This window comes from Eucalyptus grandis, chromosome 8 (assembly GCF_016545825.1).
Source record: "Eucalyptus grandis isolate ANBG69807.140 chromosome 8, ASM1654582v1, whole genome shotgun sequence".
NCBI lineage: Eukaryota > Viridiplantae > Streptophyta > Magnoliopsida > Myrtales > Myrtaceae > Eucalyptus > Eucalyptus grandis.
The window spans coordinates 13,054,037-13,071,587 of NC_052619.1; the positions used below are offsets into that span (position 1 = coordinate 13,054,037).

A 17,551-nucleotide genomic window follows, 5' to 3' on the forward strand; every position below is an offset into this window, starting at 1 on the left:
GTGTTTAGTTCATATCGTCAGGCGTCTTCCTATGTGTTCTGAATTTAAGTGCTAGGATTTCCCTGCTAAAACCAGAGGACGAGAATGGGTTTCTGCATGAAAACCTTCTCGAGAGCATTAGTCACAAGCTGGCTGCTCACATGATTTCTAAGATGGTCAACATTGCGGATGCCATTAAAGCGCGTCAAGTGAAATAGCCACTAATCTGCTCCAAACCAAGAGCACCTCCCACAGTAGATTATACTTTAAAGTAGTAGACAATCAAATTCATATCCACATCAATTCTTTAAACGAGTCAGTTGGGGGGGGGGGACAGAGAAATGTTTCACGAGGTAGAAATAAGGGATAATACAAACCCAAGACTCCAGAAACCTGACGTAGTTATCATAGATTATAAAATAAGGCATGAATTAACCATATGTCATCACAAAGTTCAGAGGTACTTTAAACATAAATCGAGCACATTGATGTAGCAATGGCGTTGAGGTTGATGTCCACTGCCATCAGAAGACGATTCATACTCAAAAGGATCCTCCATCGCTTTCATCAGTCTGGAACCAGAAATATTCTTTTGTTAGTAGCTCGCAAAGTGGGTCCAAAGGACCTAAAAGCAGTTGAGAAAGGGAGAGGGAGAGGGGTTTTTCTATAGTTGGCGAGCAATTGATCCCCCAGGACCTTTCTCGTACTCATACCCAATATCATTGCATACCGCATGACTATGCATGAGAAATCTATATACAGATCGTGGTGCATTTTGAGAGAGCTTAGAAAAAACTTGAACTGGCCAATTCGCTTCTTGACACCTAAGTCAATCTTATTTCTGTCCAATATTTGCGCTTCCAAAAGATCAGCCCTCATAGATTTCACGAGGTTCCAGATATAGCTAACCCCTCATTTCTTTTTCTATTCCAAAAACAATTTGAAGGCATTAGAGACTTCTTTGAATGATAAAACCTAATCGAATTAAAGAGAGAACATAAACAAACTAAAGAAATTAGAGACTCCTCCGGCCAACCGAACTTAATCAAATTTAAAAGAAAGGAATTCAAAAAGTTCAAATATGCAATCGAAAATACAAAGTCCATCAAAAGTATTCATGAAGAATAGTGATCAATTTAAAAAGCAACAGAAGACTTGAAATTGAAAATAGAAGTACTGGATGAGGTAAAACAGAAAAGACAACAAAAAGAAAAGGTACAAAGCATATAACATGCTCTCTTAAACCATCCCAACCAATAAAGTAGAACTTCCCAATCAAATTTTACTTTTACTAGGCTTTAGCATCTTCCCAACAAGGATGTCATGATAAATTTCAATTTTTTCGTATGAGAAACTCTGCAGCCACTAATCATTTGTTATCTCCATGTCGTGATCATTTTGTGACCACAAAAACTGATCATTTATGAAAGAGGGATTTCCATATCAGCATATGCACAATTTCGTATACTCAGAATGGCTTTCTTTTAAAAATCGGCGTGAGAAACATCTTCTAAATATACGAATGCCTTGGCCCAAAAATAAAAAATTAAAAAAAAAAAAAACGGAGAGAGCAAGGACAATTGCCATTGTTATTCATTCAAAGTTAAGGGAGATCTTTTATTTTTTTTTAAATAACTTTTTAACATCGCTAAGGTCTAATAATAACATGGCTACTCTGCTGCACTTTCAAGCAGTAATAGAATTCAATTATCAGTGTGTAGCACAGGCCTAATTGCTAGTTTCAAAGCAGTTATGCGGTATAACACTTGCTATAAAAGTTTTGGAAAAAAATGAATTTCCCATACTGCGGGAGAACAGATCCTTACAAGGGACCACCAAGGGAGATAGAAAGGATAAAATAAGTAAAATTTGTGGGTTACTTACCAAGAAACTTGATTAAGTGTTCAAGTGAAGAACGGGCAAGGGGATGATCCCACTCAAGCGACTCCCACATCTGCCGATTTATCCGAATCTCTCGAAGAGAAGGGGGAGGAGAAGGCAGCCCATTGTCAAGCAGGGGCAGCTGCAGAGGAATCCTCTTCAGTTTTGGACAATTGTCTATAGAAACCCTCTGGAGGGAATTGCATCTCATGATCCCATCACATACACTCTTCAGTTCCGGAAGTTTATGTAGAACCAGGTTCATTAACTTCGGGAAGGAGAAGTACGTCATTTTGGCAACAGTGCCCATTATCAACTCTATGCCCTTGCTGTCTTGGACTACTATATCTTCGAGGAAAGGGAGATGGAGCACCATGTCTTGCGTCAGCAGCACCCTCTTCATGTTGTTGCATCCATTTACTTCAAGATGTCTAAGGCGACAAGTGGCTTCACTTGGCAATGGCCCATGTATTATCTCCTCTAAGTTCTCACAACTAATGGTTACAATCTCCTCCAGATTTGGAAGGTGAGCAGTCAGCCACTCCCATTCCATCACTCTCTTCATTTTATGACACCGGGACAATACCAATGATTGCACACTTTCCGGAAGCAGAACGCAGCCATCACCACTTGTTCCATCTACACTCCCGGCGATACGGTCGCAACTATCAATGAGTAACAACCTCTCAGTGTCAATCCCACACCAAAGGACCTCACCGCTTCGTTCACCCATCATGAGCCTGTAGCGTGCGGATCCATTTCGCTCAAGACACCCCACGCATGCATTGAATGTTTCCACATCGGAAACAGAACAATAAAGTTCCTCCACCTCCAGTAATTTTACCTCTTCTCCCACCCTTAGCTCATTAATCGAGAGATATTGCAAGTTCACCAGCTTCCCCAACACTCCCTCCGGTAATGTCTGGATCTCTGCAAGAAGTAGGGCGAGGCACCTCAGGTTTGCCAACATCTCCATGCCCTCTGGCACTTCTCCAAGACTTCTACACTCAGTGAGGTCCAACTTTCTTAGGGATCGCAACTTTCCTACATAAGGAATAAAACGCAATGAGGAACAACCTTGCAGTAACAGTGCTTCCAAGCTCTCCAACTCAGAGATGGAGTCCGGTAATTCCGTGATTCCGGTGCAGCTGAGATCTAGAACAGTCAGCCCCTTTAGATGTCCAAAGAAAGATCCATGGATGACTGCCAAGGTGGAATTGCTATCCAAAGACAGCCTCGTCAGTTTAGGGCAATTTGGCGATATGCCGTATGGGATTTCTTCTATTTTGTTGCCATGTAAAAAGACTTTCTCTAGACGATCGGTCCAGAATACGTCCTCCGGTATTTCTCTCAAACCCATAATGGCCTTAAACATGTGAGTTGTGCTCGGCACCATATGCAATGCCATGTCCCTTGTCAATGGGTGTAGACACCGATCCCCTTCTTCAAAATCCAACAGGCCAGCCCCTTCTATTTTACCCAATATTTCGTTACCCCGTTCGTACAGTCTATTCCTGGTGGCAATTCCACCTAACAAACCCTCATCTATCAAAGACTCTATGTAAAACTTTCTGCCATCTGCTGAAAGGAAATCTCCAAAACAAAGGATTAAATGCAGGAAACACTGTTGCACTTGTTCATTACCCAAGTTCAAGTAACTGAGCTGCAGTCTCTTGAACACGTCAAGCTCCAGCCTTAGGTCTTCTAAATTTTGCAACATGCATCTCCAATCATGCTCTTCCGCTCCTCTCATGCGAGTTGCAATCTCAATGATCCCAAGTGGCAGACCAGAACACCTATTAATAAGAGACCTTGCAATTTGTCCAACTTCCCCAGATAGTTCTCCCGCAAAGCCATACGTCCTTGAAAATAACCTCCAAGAATCTTCCTCCTTGAGAAGTTCTATCTTCATTTGCTTTTGACAGAGCATCATACGACACACATCTAGTGATCGAGTTGTCACTACCAACCGTAGTCTGCCCATTCCAACCGGAATACCCACATCCTTAACTTCAAAGTGCATCCAAAGGCCATCTAAAATAAGGATGGGTCTCTTCTTCACCTTCAGATGTCCACACAATAGGCCCGCCCTTCTTTTCAAGTCCTTCTCATTTGAAAGATTGTCTAGTCCGACTGCATTGGCAATCGCTTCTTGTAGCGCATAAACACTAAAATCCTGAGGTACATCAACCCAGAATACATCCAATGCACGATACTCAAGGAGTCTATTATAGACATTCCTCAAAATGGCCGTCTTGCCCACTCCGCCCATACCATAAACACCAATTACGAAATCCTTGCTCTGCATTATAAAGCAAACAATCTCATCCACCTTCTGCAGAGTTTCTTTGCCTACTAATTCTTCTATTGTCACCGAGGGAGATGTTTTGCGACATCTAACCGTCGCCTCTTGCCGAAATCTTCCTGGAACTAAAAGAATCTGTTCGACTTCTTTGCACAGCCCTTCCACCTCTGCTACTTTCTCCGGTGGAAAAGATATTCCTTCTCTGATTGCCCGAACCACACTCCCATATTCTTCTTCTGTCCTCGTCCACTTCGACTTCAGCTCGTTCATGTCCGCTCGGCGACTGCTGATGAGTTCTTCCAGCTTTCTTTTGAGAGACGTCATATTCGCGTCGGCAAGCCCACGGGTACCTCGTTGACTCTTAGCCAGTCCAAGATGCGTTCTCGCACCTAAACACAATTATAAGTGAAAATTCACTGTTGGGTACTCCTTAGATATATTTTATAGGTATGTTACACTCATGCAAATAAAAAATTGTAATTTTGTATTCACTTTTTCGAACAAAAATATTACATGCAACATTCGATACAATAATTAATATGTATTGTAGCCATTGATGTCACGATAGTGAAATACTGCCGACTCCATATCATGAGCTCTTCAGTAGAAAAGAATTGATTTAAAATTAAAAGTCATGGGAATTATCTTTGATAAATAATTTAACCATATAAGCCAATGCTCATGTAGAAGATCGGAGGGGACAGGGAGAGCCATGGCTTTTCAAGATTTGAATGCCACACTTCAAAACATTTGTCTTTTCGTTTTCAAAGATCTAGTGATTATCAATGACCGACTCTAAAACTCCTCATTTCCTATTAATTCCTGACCATTTTCAGTTTCTCTATACCTGTATCACTTTTCTTAGGTGAAGATTAGAAGACAAATAAGGCAGCCTGCACAAGCTTCAACATATGCCAAATTTAGAGATGAAATTTAGAGATGCACACATACCATGTGGAACCTCTGTATTGAGTTCTCCCTCTTTGGCATTCAGCGGGCGTGGTATGTTGGTTAAAGCAGAACCAGACTGATTGGGAAAATTCGTCTCAGCCGATGGAAGAAAGGCTGACGAACCTGCACCATAGCTCAGGTACGGCATGGCAACAAATGAAGTCTTACACCGAGCAACTTCACTGCCCACAGTCAAGGGCTGATGCAAACTCTGTGTGAGGTTGGATGAACCTTCATCATTGCCTTGTCTCTTGCTCGATTCCACTGCTCTTTCACCCTTCAGCACCTCTGGTGCTTCTGATCCTACCCCAGCAAACTGCGCCTTGATCCTCTTCGTGTCTCCAACGTACTCATTCTCGCAGAAGTTAGACTTCCGCTTGTTATTAGGCAGAACCTCAACAACTGAAAGTGGATCCAATGCTCTCGGCATTTCCCCTGCATCCCACGAAAGGGTAAACGGATGGAGGCTTTCTTATATAACATACACGGGAGACAGATTTCAAACTGTGCTCTTCAGATTGAAAACCACAATTTGCTTCTGTTTTAAAAAAGCAAATGCTCTTTATGTAGGTGATCTGAGGGGATAGAGAGCCATTGCTTTTCAAAATTTAAATTTCACACTAGGGAGTATTGTTCTGTCCATTTTCAAAGATCTATTAATCGTCAATGACCGACTCTTAAGCTCCTCTCTTCCTATTAGTTCATGTTTATTTTGTGTTTTTCTATAACTATCAGAAATCTGAGGTCCTGCCTATACCCCTATTATTAGGTGAAGATTAGAAGACAAATTAAGCATCCTGCACGAGCTTTTACAAAAGGGGAATTGGGAGATGCACATACCTTGGGGAACCTCCGTATCGGGTTCTTCCTCTTCTGCATTCAGTGGGCATGGCATGTTAGACAAATCCTCTGCATTGGGTTATTCAATGGGCATGGCATGTCAGACAAATCAACAACAATTTATTAGGCAGAAACTCAACAAGCTCCCATAATTTAAATGCCGCACTCGGCATTTCGCCTGTAACCCACAGAAGAGTGAACAGATATGTTTCAAGTGACTGGGTACCAACAAGCAAGACCCTGGGAACTTCTTTTGAAAAGACAGGAAACAATGCTCAAATTTTGCTCTTCAGATTAAAAACTATTGCTCTGTCGTTTGCTTCTTATACACAAGCCCGGCTTAGTTTTTCTGTGAATGACTCAGATGCAGCAAATTGTTCTACCAACTCAAAATTTCAGCCTATATGAACCTATATGTGAAATCATAGATTCATAACGAAAAAATGGGACGGGGAATTGGAGATTTGTAAGGATAAAAGATTTGGTGAAGTGAGCATGAAAAGTGGAATTAGAGATGCATGCATGCCATGTGGAACCTCCATATTGCGTTCTCCCTCTTTGGCATTCAGTGGGCACAGTTTTCAAACTGTGCTCTTCAGATTGAGAACTATATTTTGCTTCTGTCTTAAAAACGGATGCTCTTTATGCAGGTGATCTAAGGGGATAGAGAGAGCCATTGCTTTTCAAAATTTAAATGTCACACTTAGGAGCACTGTTCTGTCCATTTTCAAAAATCTATTAATTATCAATGACTGACTCTTAAGCATCCTGCACGAGCTTTTACAAAAGGGGAATGGGGAGATGCACATACCTTGGGGAACCTCCGTATTGGGTGCTTCCTCTTCTGCATTCAGTGGGCGTGGCATGTTAGACAAATCCTCTGCATTGGGTTATTCAATGGGCATGGCATGTCAGACAAATCAACAACAATTCATTAGGCAGAAACTCAACAAGCTCCCATAATTTAAATGCCGCACTCGGCATTTCGCCTGTAACCCACAGAAGAGTGAACAGATATGTTTCAAGTGACTGGGTACCAACAAGCAAGACCCTGGGAACTTCTTTTGAAAAGACAGGAAACAATGCTCAAATTTTGCTCTTCAGATTAAAAACTATTGCTCTGTCGTTTGCTTCTTATACACAAGCCCGGCTTAGTTTTTCTGTGAATGACTCGGATGCAGCAAATTGTTCTACCAACTCAAAATTTCAGCCTATATGAACCTATATGTGAAATCATAGATTCATAACGAAAAAATGGGACGGGGAATTGGAGATTTGTAAGGATAAAAGATTTGGTGAAGTGAGCATGAAAAGTGGAATTAGAGATGCATGCATGCCATGTGGAACCTCCATATTGCGTTCTCCCTCTTTGGCATTCAGTGGGCACAGTTTTCAAACTGTGCTCTTCAGATTGAGAACTATATTTTGCTTCTGTCTTAAAAACGGATGCTCTTTATGCAGGTGATCTAAGGGGATAGAGAGAGCCATTGCTTTTCAAAATTTAAATGTCACACTTAGGAGCACTGTTCTGTCCATTTTCAAAAATCTATTAATTATCAATGACTGACTCTTAAGCATCCTGCACGAGCTTTTACAAAAGGGGAATGGGGAGATGCACATACCTTGGGGAACCTCCGTATTGGGTTCTTCCTCTTCTGCATTCAGTGGGCGTGGCATGTTAGACAAATCCTCTGCATTGGGTTATTCAGTGGGCAAGGCATGTCAGACAAATCAACAACAATTTATTAGGCAGAAACTCAACAAGCTCCCATAATTTAAATGCTGCACTCGGCATTTCGCCTGTAACCCACAGAAGAGTGAACAGATATTTTTCAAGTGACTGGGTACCAACAAGCAAGACCCTGTGAACTTCTTTTGAAAAGACAGGAAACAATGCTCAAATTTTGCTCTTCAGATTAAAAACTATTGCTCTGTCGTTTGCTTCTTATACACAAGCCCGGCTTAGTTTTTCTGTGAATGACTCGGATGCAGCAAATTGTTCTACCAACTCAAAATTTCAGCCTATATGAACCTATATGTGAAATAATAGATTCATAACGAAAAAATGGGACGGGGAATTGGAGATTTGTAAGGATAAAAGATTTGGTGAAGTGAGCATGAAAAGTGAAATTTTGAGTCAAGCTCACCAAAACCCAACGTAATTGTCCAATTTGATTATTTGGAAGTTTCCAAACTCCTAACATCACATAATTTGCTGCTACATCTAAGATTCTCTCTCAACATTATTTCATGGCCCCGGCTAAGCTGCACCCTCAAGTTCTTCAATTTGCTTGATTTCTATTTTACGCCAATCAATTGTAACGATGGACGGTAAACTATCCAGTTTGCCCGCATCTAGTATGGCTTGGCTTGACCAAAGGCTTTCAACCCCAGTTGGAGTTGAGAACGATTGAAGTGGAAGCCATCAGTCAAGCCAATTATGTAACTTGGCGTTGATAAACCAATAAAAATCTTCGCTCTTTGCTCAACGGGAACATTAATTATCTTATTTGATAGAGAACGCCTTCCGGGAAAAAGCTCCAGAAACAAGACCAGACATGATTATTGCTTATTTTCTGTTCCAAATTTGGCCGATTAAACAATTTAAGTGTCTTATGTTTCTTACAGATATAGAAGATCTGGAAATTTGAGTAGAAAAATCCTATAATAGAGCGTCACGAGTTGCAACAGAAAATTCAGACAGGCATGCAATTGCATAACGAGGGCAAAAGACAACGTACAATGAGGAGGACTGAAGTTCCAGTCCAGTTGCTAATCTCTGGCGTCGATATGTTCCTTCAGCCCCTGATCACACGCCCTCGACTCCGGTTACAGCAAAACTCCCATGGCCCGGCTTCAACTGCCCGCTCGAGTTCTTCTCCCTCGATCTCGATCTCGTTCGCATGGAAATTTGGAGAGGTGGGATACGGCGAGAGGAAATAAGGAAGAGGGAAGGTAGAGAGGAGGAAGAAACCACAATATAGGTATAGAAAACCCTAGAAACCGAGAGTGCCCCTCGATTGTCGTGCTCGGCACATCTGCACCGTTCGTTTTCAAACGAGCACAGACTATCGTTGGATTATGTAAATCACCCCCCAACCCCCACCCCACAAAAAAAAAAGAGCACCAAACACAAAAAAAAAAAAAAAAAAAAAAAACAGAGAAATTTTATTTGCGTTCAAAATTTCCGAAAATTGATTCCATAAAAAAAAAACCACCCGGTGTTCCCAAATCATTGACTAGAATTACGAAATTGCATTTAAATTTACTTCTTTGTTTTTTCTATATGAAAAATTACTCAAGATGCATAAAAAAAAAAAAAAAAAGCTAATTATGTCATGATTGCTTGATTTGCATCTATTATAGGGAAGTATAATTATCACGACCCTCGCCCGGCCACGACGATGCTCGGCCTCGTCGGGGCCGGCGAGTCTCGCCGTGGCCGGGCGAGGCCGCCGGCCATGGATGAGGCCGGCGACCGGCCAAAAGAAGAAAAATAATAAATAATAAATAATAAATAATAAAGAAAAATAAATAAGAAAATAAGAAAGAAAATATAAAAATAAAATAAAAATATTTAAAAATTAAAAGAAATAAAAAAATTATACAAATTTACTAAACGTGTTTCTATTCTTTTTATATTTTTTGGAACAGATTTACCAAACGCGTTTTTGTTCAAAAATTGTTCCTTGGAACAGAAACACTTTTTTCTATTTCTGTTTCCTTGAACAATTTTTAAACAGAAACGTTACTAAACGCATCCTAAATTGCCTTCCTTTTATGTTACGTAGGTTGATTGCCATGCGCGGAGGTTGATTCCTCGGATTTTAGTCATCTTGGTTGATTTCGTACATAGTCGTGTTAGTCGGCGATTTCAAAGCAAACGTACATCACAAGCATTGTTGAAATGATGGTTTATTGAGTTTACTAAGTTGCTGAAGTACTGAATGTTGAGATTTATGCTGCTTTGAGCTTAAATGGCACAAGTCAAGGACAAATCCGAGGATACTGCTATTTTTGTTTCGGTTTACTATAGACTGTACTTTTTCCAATTTTATACTAGTTTTTTGTGGTATGAGTTTTGTGAGGGATTCTTCAAAAAAAGTTTCTCATTATACTTTGTTCTATAACATACTTTAATTTCGGATTTTTTGGACTTCGTATGTTCAAAATATATTTAAAAAACTAAAGAGGGTTTGAAACAGTTTTCTCGGATTTTTACTGACCTTTACTTGGTTTTTATTTTCAACGAAATTTTCAAAAAAGATTTGGAAAAATGTTAAGCAAGAAAATTTTTAGACCACATCTTAAACTATAATGTGCAATTTTTTCCATCATTTTTGGAACTCATTTAAACATGCAAAATGCCTATTTTTGGATTTGTTTTAGTTCAGAAATTCGACCATGTTTTCACCCGACTTATTTGAAATATTGAGAGTTGTACAAGCTAAACTGGATTTTGATATCTTCATGAAAAATGTTCTTGAGAGTCTTGACCACATCATGTTAAAGTTTCATGATTTTTCAAGTTGATTCACTTGACAAATGCCATTGATTTCTAAAGGCGGGCGAGTTTACTTTGGATTTTGAATAAATCCTTTCTTAACTTGTCTTTTGGCTGGTATTGCCAACTGATTGTTTTACACTATTTTTCTAGCTTACAAATCATCGAAAGATTGTTGATGTTAAAGTTGATCCAATTTCTATGCATTAGCACAATGGATGGTATGTTAAATTCAATTATTAAATTGTTGCACCATGGGATGAGTGTGTGATTTGAAAATGCTTTGTTGATTCCGGGATGGCGATGCACCGGGTTGTAGTAGGGATGCTTGAGGGGTGTAAGATAGTTCCCTCGGAGGATTAAGGGTGTGACAATTCCCCGGATGTCCTCGCAACACCATGGGTGTGATATGCCCGGAAGGGTAAATGGGTTCTTTCGGATGCTTGAGGGTGTAACATGGTTCCCGAGATGTCCTTGCGATGCCGAGATGGGTGCAAGATGTCCAAGTGGTGATAGGGTTCCCCGAAAGATGATGGCAGTCAATTCATTGTAAATATGATCAATTGCTCTTCCAAATTTCATTCAAGCTTTACTAGGTTCTTGTTTTCTCTTAAAACGGAATGATACGTCATATACCGTACCACACAATTTTGTCCCATAATCGGGCACAACTATCAAAATGGCGCAACACAGCAGAACAATTAGCTTTAAAATTCAAAAGATTTTTCTCCCAAAGAACTAGTGTTTACGTCCCTCCAAGCATTCGCACCCAACCTAGCGTCATGAATGAGATAGCTAGTATAAGCACCTAGAGGGGGTGAATAGGTGCACAAACAATTTATCGAGATACGGAAGCGATTCTAGGCAGCCGATAGAAAGGAGTTCACAAAATGATTTACGATCAAAGTAAATAGAGTAAGGAAGAGAAGATTGAACACAGGGTTTATAGTGGTTCGGCTTATTCCAAGCCTATATCCACTCTTCCACACCGACCCCACCTACTGGATTTCACTATGAACAAAAGAGAAGTTACAACTCAGCTTTTCCTTGATTCCACAGTGTAGATGTTCTATCACACCTCCTCAAGGTTTCTCACAAATATATACTCTCTTTTGTATACAAATATTTGCTCAAAGAAATTCTCAAAACAACAGGGAGCTTTAGACTTTGGAATTCTTCTATCGCGCACTCCTCAATAACTTAAAACGTCTTCCTTATATACTCCTTTATGCCATCATACCCGTTGGCACTTACCAAAGGAATTCCTCCAATCTACCCATTGGATGGAATCAATTAGGAAGATCATTCGGGCTATTAAAGGAACGTGTCGATAGCCCATCAATCTTGTTCACCCATACAATCAGGATCTCGGTTTCCATAAGTAGAACCTTCCAAAAATATTTAGGCAATCATCGATTCCTTAATCTTCGAGTCAATCTCGATCAATCAAAGGATTCCGTTGTGTCTATTCCAGCCACGAGATCTTCTCCAGTTGATAAGGTCAAGCCCTTAACAAAACATCTAGTTCTGGGTAACCTTTCTTCAACGGATTAGAGACTCACAATGAGGATAGACTTTGAGTCTTGAGTCCGGTTGTCCTGGAGGTCTTCGGACTTTAAATAGCGAGTCCGCAAACCTTCGGACTAGACTGATGGAAACGTTTTGTCAGCTTCAAAATACTTCAAGAGGATTTCTCCAACAATCTCTCCATTTTTGATGGTGACAAAACTTTCCTGCAGATTCGGACAACTTTGACCTGCAAAACATTTTTCAAACACATATGCATATCTTATAGAGATAAATGGCTAAATGAATAACACTAGAATCTGCAACCACATAAAATAGGTTAGTTTAATAAGTGATAAAGCCATCCATAATAAAGCCATCCATAAGATACCAATGATAGTTAATAAAAGTAGTCAAGTCCAAGTCTAGTTCAGTTCTCATCCAAACACAAAAACAAAGTCAAACAGATCAAAACAATCCACAAAATCCAACAACTAGTCCAACACACCAACCACACGATTAAAAGTTAAATTGTTCTTGTTCAAATCTTGCATCTCTCCCCTTTTTGTCGGCATTAAAAAGGTTGAGATGAAAATTGAATAAAGTCAAGATTGCTTGGGAACGCGGACAAGCTGGAAATCTCCCATAGACTGAGCGATGCCTTCTAGCCTTTTCAAGTCTTCCTTCAACTATGCGATCTCCTCACCCTTGGCATTGGCCTGAGTCTGAACAGTGAGGGCTTGGATTTTATCATTCAATGAACATGAAGAAACTTGACCCACTGTTTGCAAGTTTTGAACCTCGCATCCCAAGGCATAAATTTGACCTCGCATCTCCAAGAGAATATCCATGATTCTCGCGAAAATCTGCTGCATTATCGGTCCGAGTACTTACTTCGGCTCGATCGATGGAGTAAATGCAGACGATGGTAGATCAGCATAATCTCGCAGGTTTGGCGATGAAATTTCATGACATTCTTCTGGAAATTGAGAGGCATAAACGTCCTTTGGGTCTGCAGGTGAGCGACTGACTTCTTCACTTGCGTCAGGATATGAGGACTTCCCTCTTTTCTCTTGATCTTCCCCTGTTTCCATGCCTACAGGTGGCGAAGAGTGTTCGTTAGGTTCTCCTCTTTCTTCTTCTTCTTGTCTCAACTCTTTTCTTCTCAACTTCTCTTTCTTCTTCTTCCTTCTCCTCTCCTTCTTCCTTCATCTCTCGTTTCTTTTCCCATTTGTTCCGATTCTTTCCCCGGAACAGACGACTTAAGTTCTTCAAAGCCATTGCGAGATGGTGAGATTTTCATCATCATTTTCATTTTCAACAATAAGAGCTCTTCTTTTCGGTTTTGAAGCAACCAAGGGCTCATTTCCTTTCCGCTTTGATGAAGAAGAGGGTTGATGAGCTTTGAGTGGAGTCTTCTCCTTGAATTTCTTTAACGCCTTGTTCAATTCCTTCAGACGCATCTTGGTCACCATTTTCAGTCCTACCACCATATGATCGCATGATCGAACACAAAAGATTTGCGGAGGCTGAATATTCATATGTCTAAATAACTTCGTCACAAGACTTGGGTAAGGAAGTTGGCCTCTGTCCTTCATCATGGCTCTATACATGTGGAACATAACAGTGTGAGGAAGAGAAAACATTTTCCCAGTGAGAATGGCATACATCAGCTTTGCCTCTGAACTTGAAACATCAGTCTTGGAAGTTGATTTTAGTCAAAGGCAATTGATCACAATCTTGTGAAGCAAGATGTTGAATGCACTCATCCTTAAGTAGGAAATCTTTTCATCTGTTCTCCCGTCCTTGACAAGTTCCAATGTAGCACCATCAATAATAGAAACTTTGATCGGTTGATATCTTCCCCTCTCGACTCCCAACACATCTGCCAAAGATATCCATATCCACAACATAGTCTTGATCTTTGACACTGAAGGAAAATCTATTCGCATCTAAAAAGCTAAGATTTGAATAGAAATATGCGGTTAGTTCAGCATAGGCCTCTGTAGTGTTGGAGCATAACTTTTCAAGTTGAAGATAACCGAACTTTTCCCTCAAGTTCACATTTACAGCATCCAGAAAATCAAAATCCACACTCCTAGGGTTTATTACATCACGTTTCAACAATTTCGAGTACAAATCCTTTTGTTCATTCGATCTGAACAAATCTCCTCTTTTTCCTCAACTTTCAACCACAATACCCATTCTCGGTTGAAATTGACTGTACAATTTGTCATCATCATTCCCATCTACAGGATTCGGTCCCCAATCACGAGGATCACTCGGAATATTCGCAAGAGTTTTCTCAGCCAACCCTTTACGAGCAATTCCCAAACTTTCCATTCTTCGCAGAAAGATATATTCATTTCCATACCCTTTCTCTTTAAGAAAATCATCGACATATTTCAAGGGAGTACGCGTTTCTTTTAAGGCACGATACAGCTTATAAATAGAAGCGGGCTTTTGAACTCTTACGGGTCTGCATCCTCGATGATTTCTTCCTCTTGTTGATGATCAACGCCTTGAGGGCTAGATGGAGGAGAGTGACGCCGCTAGAATGTTGTGGGCTCGATTGCTTTGTTCGGAGCCACATCTTCTTTGGTGAGATCAAAGTGCGTAGGCCCCTCACTCATTCGCCGTGGTCCCCTGCTTGTGATTCTCGAAGACTTTCTTGAAGACGACATCTTTCTTAGTTTTTGGAAGATTCCTTGCTTGACTTTCCCAAGAAAGATGACAACTTTTTCAAAGATTAAACAAGGGAAGAAAACAGGAATGGAGGATCGATGCTTTCTAGGGTTTTTGAGAGTAAAGTGAAGAGCAATCAACAGTACACGATCGGTAAAAAGGAGAGATAAACGAACCGTCACAAAGGAAAATAAAAAGATGCCTTTTCAAAATAACTGTCTTTTTCTGCAAAAATAGTCATTTCAAAAATAACTTCCTTTTTGAAAATGAAACGATGCAGTAATTTCGTCGATTAAATATAGCAACAATTTAAACACGTCTTGACGATCGTACCTCTTCAAGATAAGATTCAAGAGAGAGAGAAAGAGAGACTAACTTATAGTCTGACGGTCGTACCAAGACTAACTTAAAGTCTTGTATATCTGAGTCTGAAAGTCTTTAGACTTTGATTTCCTCATACCTCAAAATGTTGAGTCTGGAACGGATAGACTCAAATTGATTTTTCTTCAAAGGCTTTGTGAATATATCCGCCAGTTGATTCTTTGAGTCAATAAATTGAATTGAAACATCTCCATTTTGAACATGGTCTCTAATAAAGTGATGTCGAATCTCTATGTGCTTTGCTCTTGAGTGGAGAATTGGATTTTTGGTGAGATTTATAGCGCTAGTGTTGTCGCAATTAATCTTCATGTATGAGTCTTCAATTCCAAAGTCTCTTAGTTGTTGTTTTATCCACAGAATTTGTAAACAACAACTTTCGAGAGCTATATACTCGCTTCGCGTAGAGAGAGCTACCGTACTTTGCTTTCTTGAAAACCAAGACACTGTCCTGCCTCCAAATAGTTGACAAGTACCCGAGGTGCTCTTTCTATCGACTCTGCATCCAGCAAGGTCTGCGTCTGAATATCCAAGAAGAGTAAAGTCTCCTCTTTTTAGATACTAGAGACCAAAGCTTGAAGTTGATGAAATATACTTGATAATACGCTTTGCAGCATTCAAATGAGATTCTTTTGGGTCTAATTGAAATCTGGCACAAATGCAAATACTAAACAGAATGTCAGGTCTAGAGGCAGTAAGATAAAGAAGTGATCCGATGATACTCCTGTATAGCTTTTGGTCGACTTTCTTTCCTTCTTCATCTTTGTCTATCTTCAAGGAACTTGACATTGGTATGTCAGCCTTTTTGCAATTGTCCAGTCCAAACTTTTTGACAAGATCATTTGCATACTTTTCTTGATGAATGAAAGTTCCTTCCTCCAGTTGTTTCACTTGGAGCCTGAGAAAGAAGGTTAACTCACCCATCATGCTCATTTCAAATTCATCCTACATAGTCTTAGAGAATTTCTTGCACAAACTTTCATTAGAAGATCCAAAAATAATATCATCCACATATATTTGAACAAGTAAAAAGCTTTTGCTTTCTCTTTTAATAAAAATGGTAGTGTCTACTTTACCTTTAACAAATCCATTTCGAATTAAAAACTTACTTAATCTGTCGTACCAAGCTCGAGGTGCTTGCTTTAAGCCATACAAGGCCTTTTTGAGTCTGAATAATGAGTCTGGTTTCTTTGGATCTTCAAACCCTGGTGGTTGTTCCACATAGACTTCCTCACGGATGAAATCGTTTAGGAAAGCACTTTTGACGTCCATTTGAAATAACCTGAAATTTTTATGACAAGCAAATGCAAGTAATAAACGAATTGCTTCTAACCTTGTTATCGGTGCATAAGTCTCGTCATAGTCGATCTCTTCTTCTTGTGTGTATCCCTTGGCCACGAGTCTAGCCTTGTTTCTTGTGACTTTTCCTTTCTCATCCATCTTGTTCCTGAAAACCCATTTAGCTCCAACAATTGATTTACCTTTTGATTTAGGAGTCAGCTCCCAGACATCATTAACTCTGAATTGTCTGAGTTCTTCTTGCATAGCTTCAATCCAGCTTTCATTGGATAAAGCTTCTTCTATGCTCCTGGGTTCTATTTCAGAAATAAGAGCCACATCACTAGACTCTTCTCGCCTTTTGGATCTTGTGTGGATTCCTTCATTGATGTCGCCAATAATAAGATCTTTGGGATGACTGGACTTATGTTTCCAGTTGTTGGTTAATTTATCGATTGATGGTCACTTCCTTCACTAGAATCTTCAACAGTCACTTGTTCTTTGGTCCTTCAAAGTCTAAGCGCTTCTTGAGAATTAGACTTTGTAGAGTCTGGAGCAGATTCAGTCTCTTCAAAATGAGTTTGAATAGATTAATTTTGTATAGAATCTTGGAATTTGACATTTATTGATTCTTCCACAGTTTGAGTCTTCTTGTTGTAGACTCTGTACGCTTTGCTTGTGTTTGAATATCCAAGGAAGATGCCTTCATCTGACTTTTCTTCAAACTTACCAACTCGATCATTTGCATTTTTCAATATGAAACATTTGCATCCAAATACATGAAAATATGAAACAATGGGCTTCTTTTCTTTGAATAATTCATAGGGGGTTTTTTTTAGAATAGGCCTTAGAAAAACTCTATTGATAATATAATATGATATTGAAACCGCTTCATCCCAAAACCGTAAAGAAATATTGCTTTCAATTAAGAGAGTTCTGGCAATTTCTTGAAGAGATCTATTCTTCCTTTCAACAACTCCATTTTGCTCGGAGTATATGGAGAAGAGAACAAATGCTGTAAACCAGATTCGTCACAAAATTTAGCAAAATCTTGATTTTCAAATTCATCTTCATGGTCTGTTTTTATACTTGAAATAACATACCCCTTTTCATTTTGAACCTTCTTAGCAAATTTTTTAAAGTAAGAAAAAGTTTTAGACTTACTAGCCAAGAAATATACCCAAGTAAATCGTGAGTAGTCATCCACAATTACGAGGCAATATTTCTTACCTCCAATGCTTTGC

At 39.7% G+C, this 17,551-nt stretch overlaps 1 protein-coding gene across 5 annotated transcripts; it reads right to left on the reverse strand.

Annotated features, from left to right (window-relative positions):
* Positions 1-244: 244 nt before the first annotated feature.
* LOC120287568 (probable disease resistance protein At4g27220) lies at positions 245-8,924 on the reverse strand. Of its 5 annotated transcripts, XM_039300414.1 has the most exons (7): positions 8,698-8,924; positions 7,579-7,647; positions 6,768-6,836; positions 5,957-6,025; positions 5,117-5,551; positions 1,864-4,554; positions 245-551 (listed from the first exon to the last, which is right to left on the reverse strand). In XM_039300414.1, exons 2-7 carry the CDS (start codon positions 7,631-7,633, stop codon positions 547-549), a joined length of 3,324 nt encoding a protein of 1,107 aa, XP_039156348.1. In that variant the 5' UTR covers positions 7,634-7,647; positions 8,698-8,924; the 3' UTR covers positions 245-546. The 5 variants fall into 5 exon arrangements, with proteins under 5 accessions (XP_039156348.1, XP_039156349.1, XP_039156350.1 ...); XM_039300415.1 differs by lacking the exon at positions 6,768-6,836; XM_039300416.1 differs by lacking the exons at positions 5,957-6,025; positions 6,768-6,836.
* Positions 8,925-17,551: the final 8,627 nt, after the last annotated feature.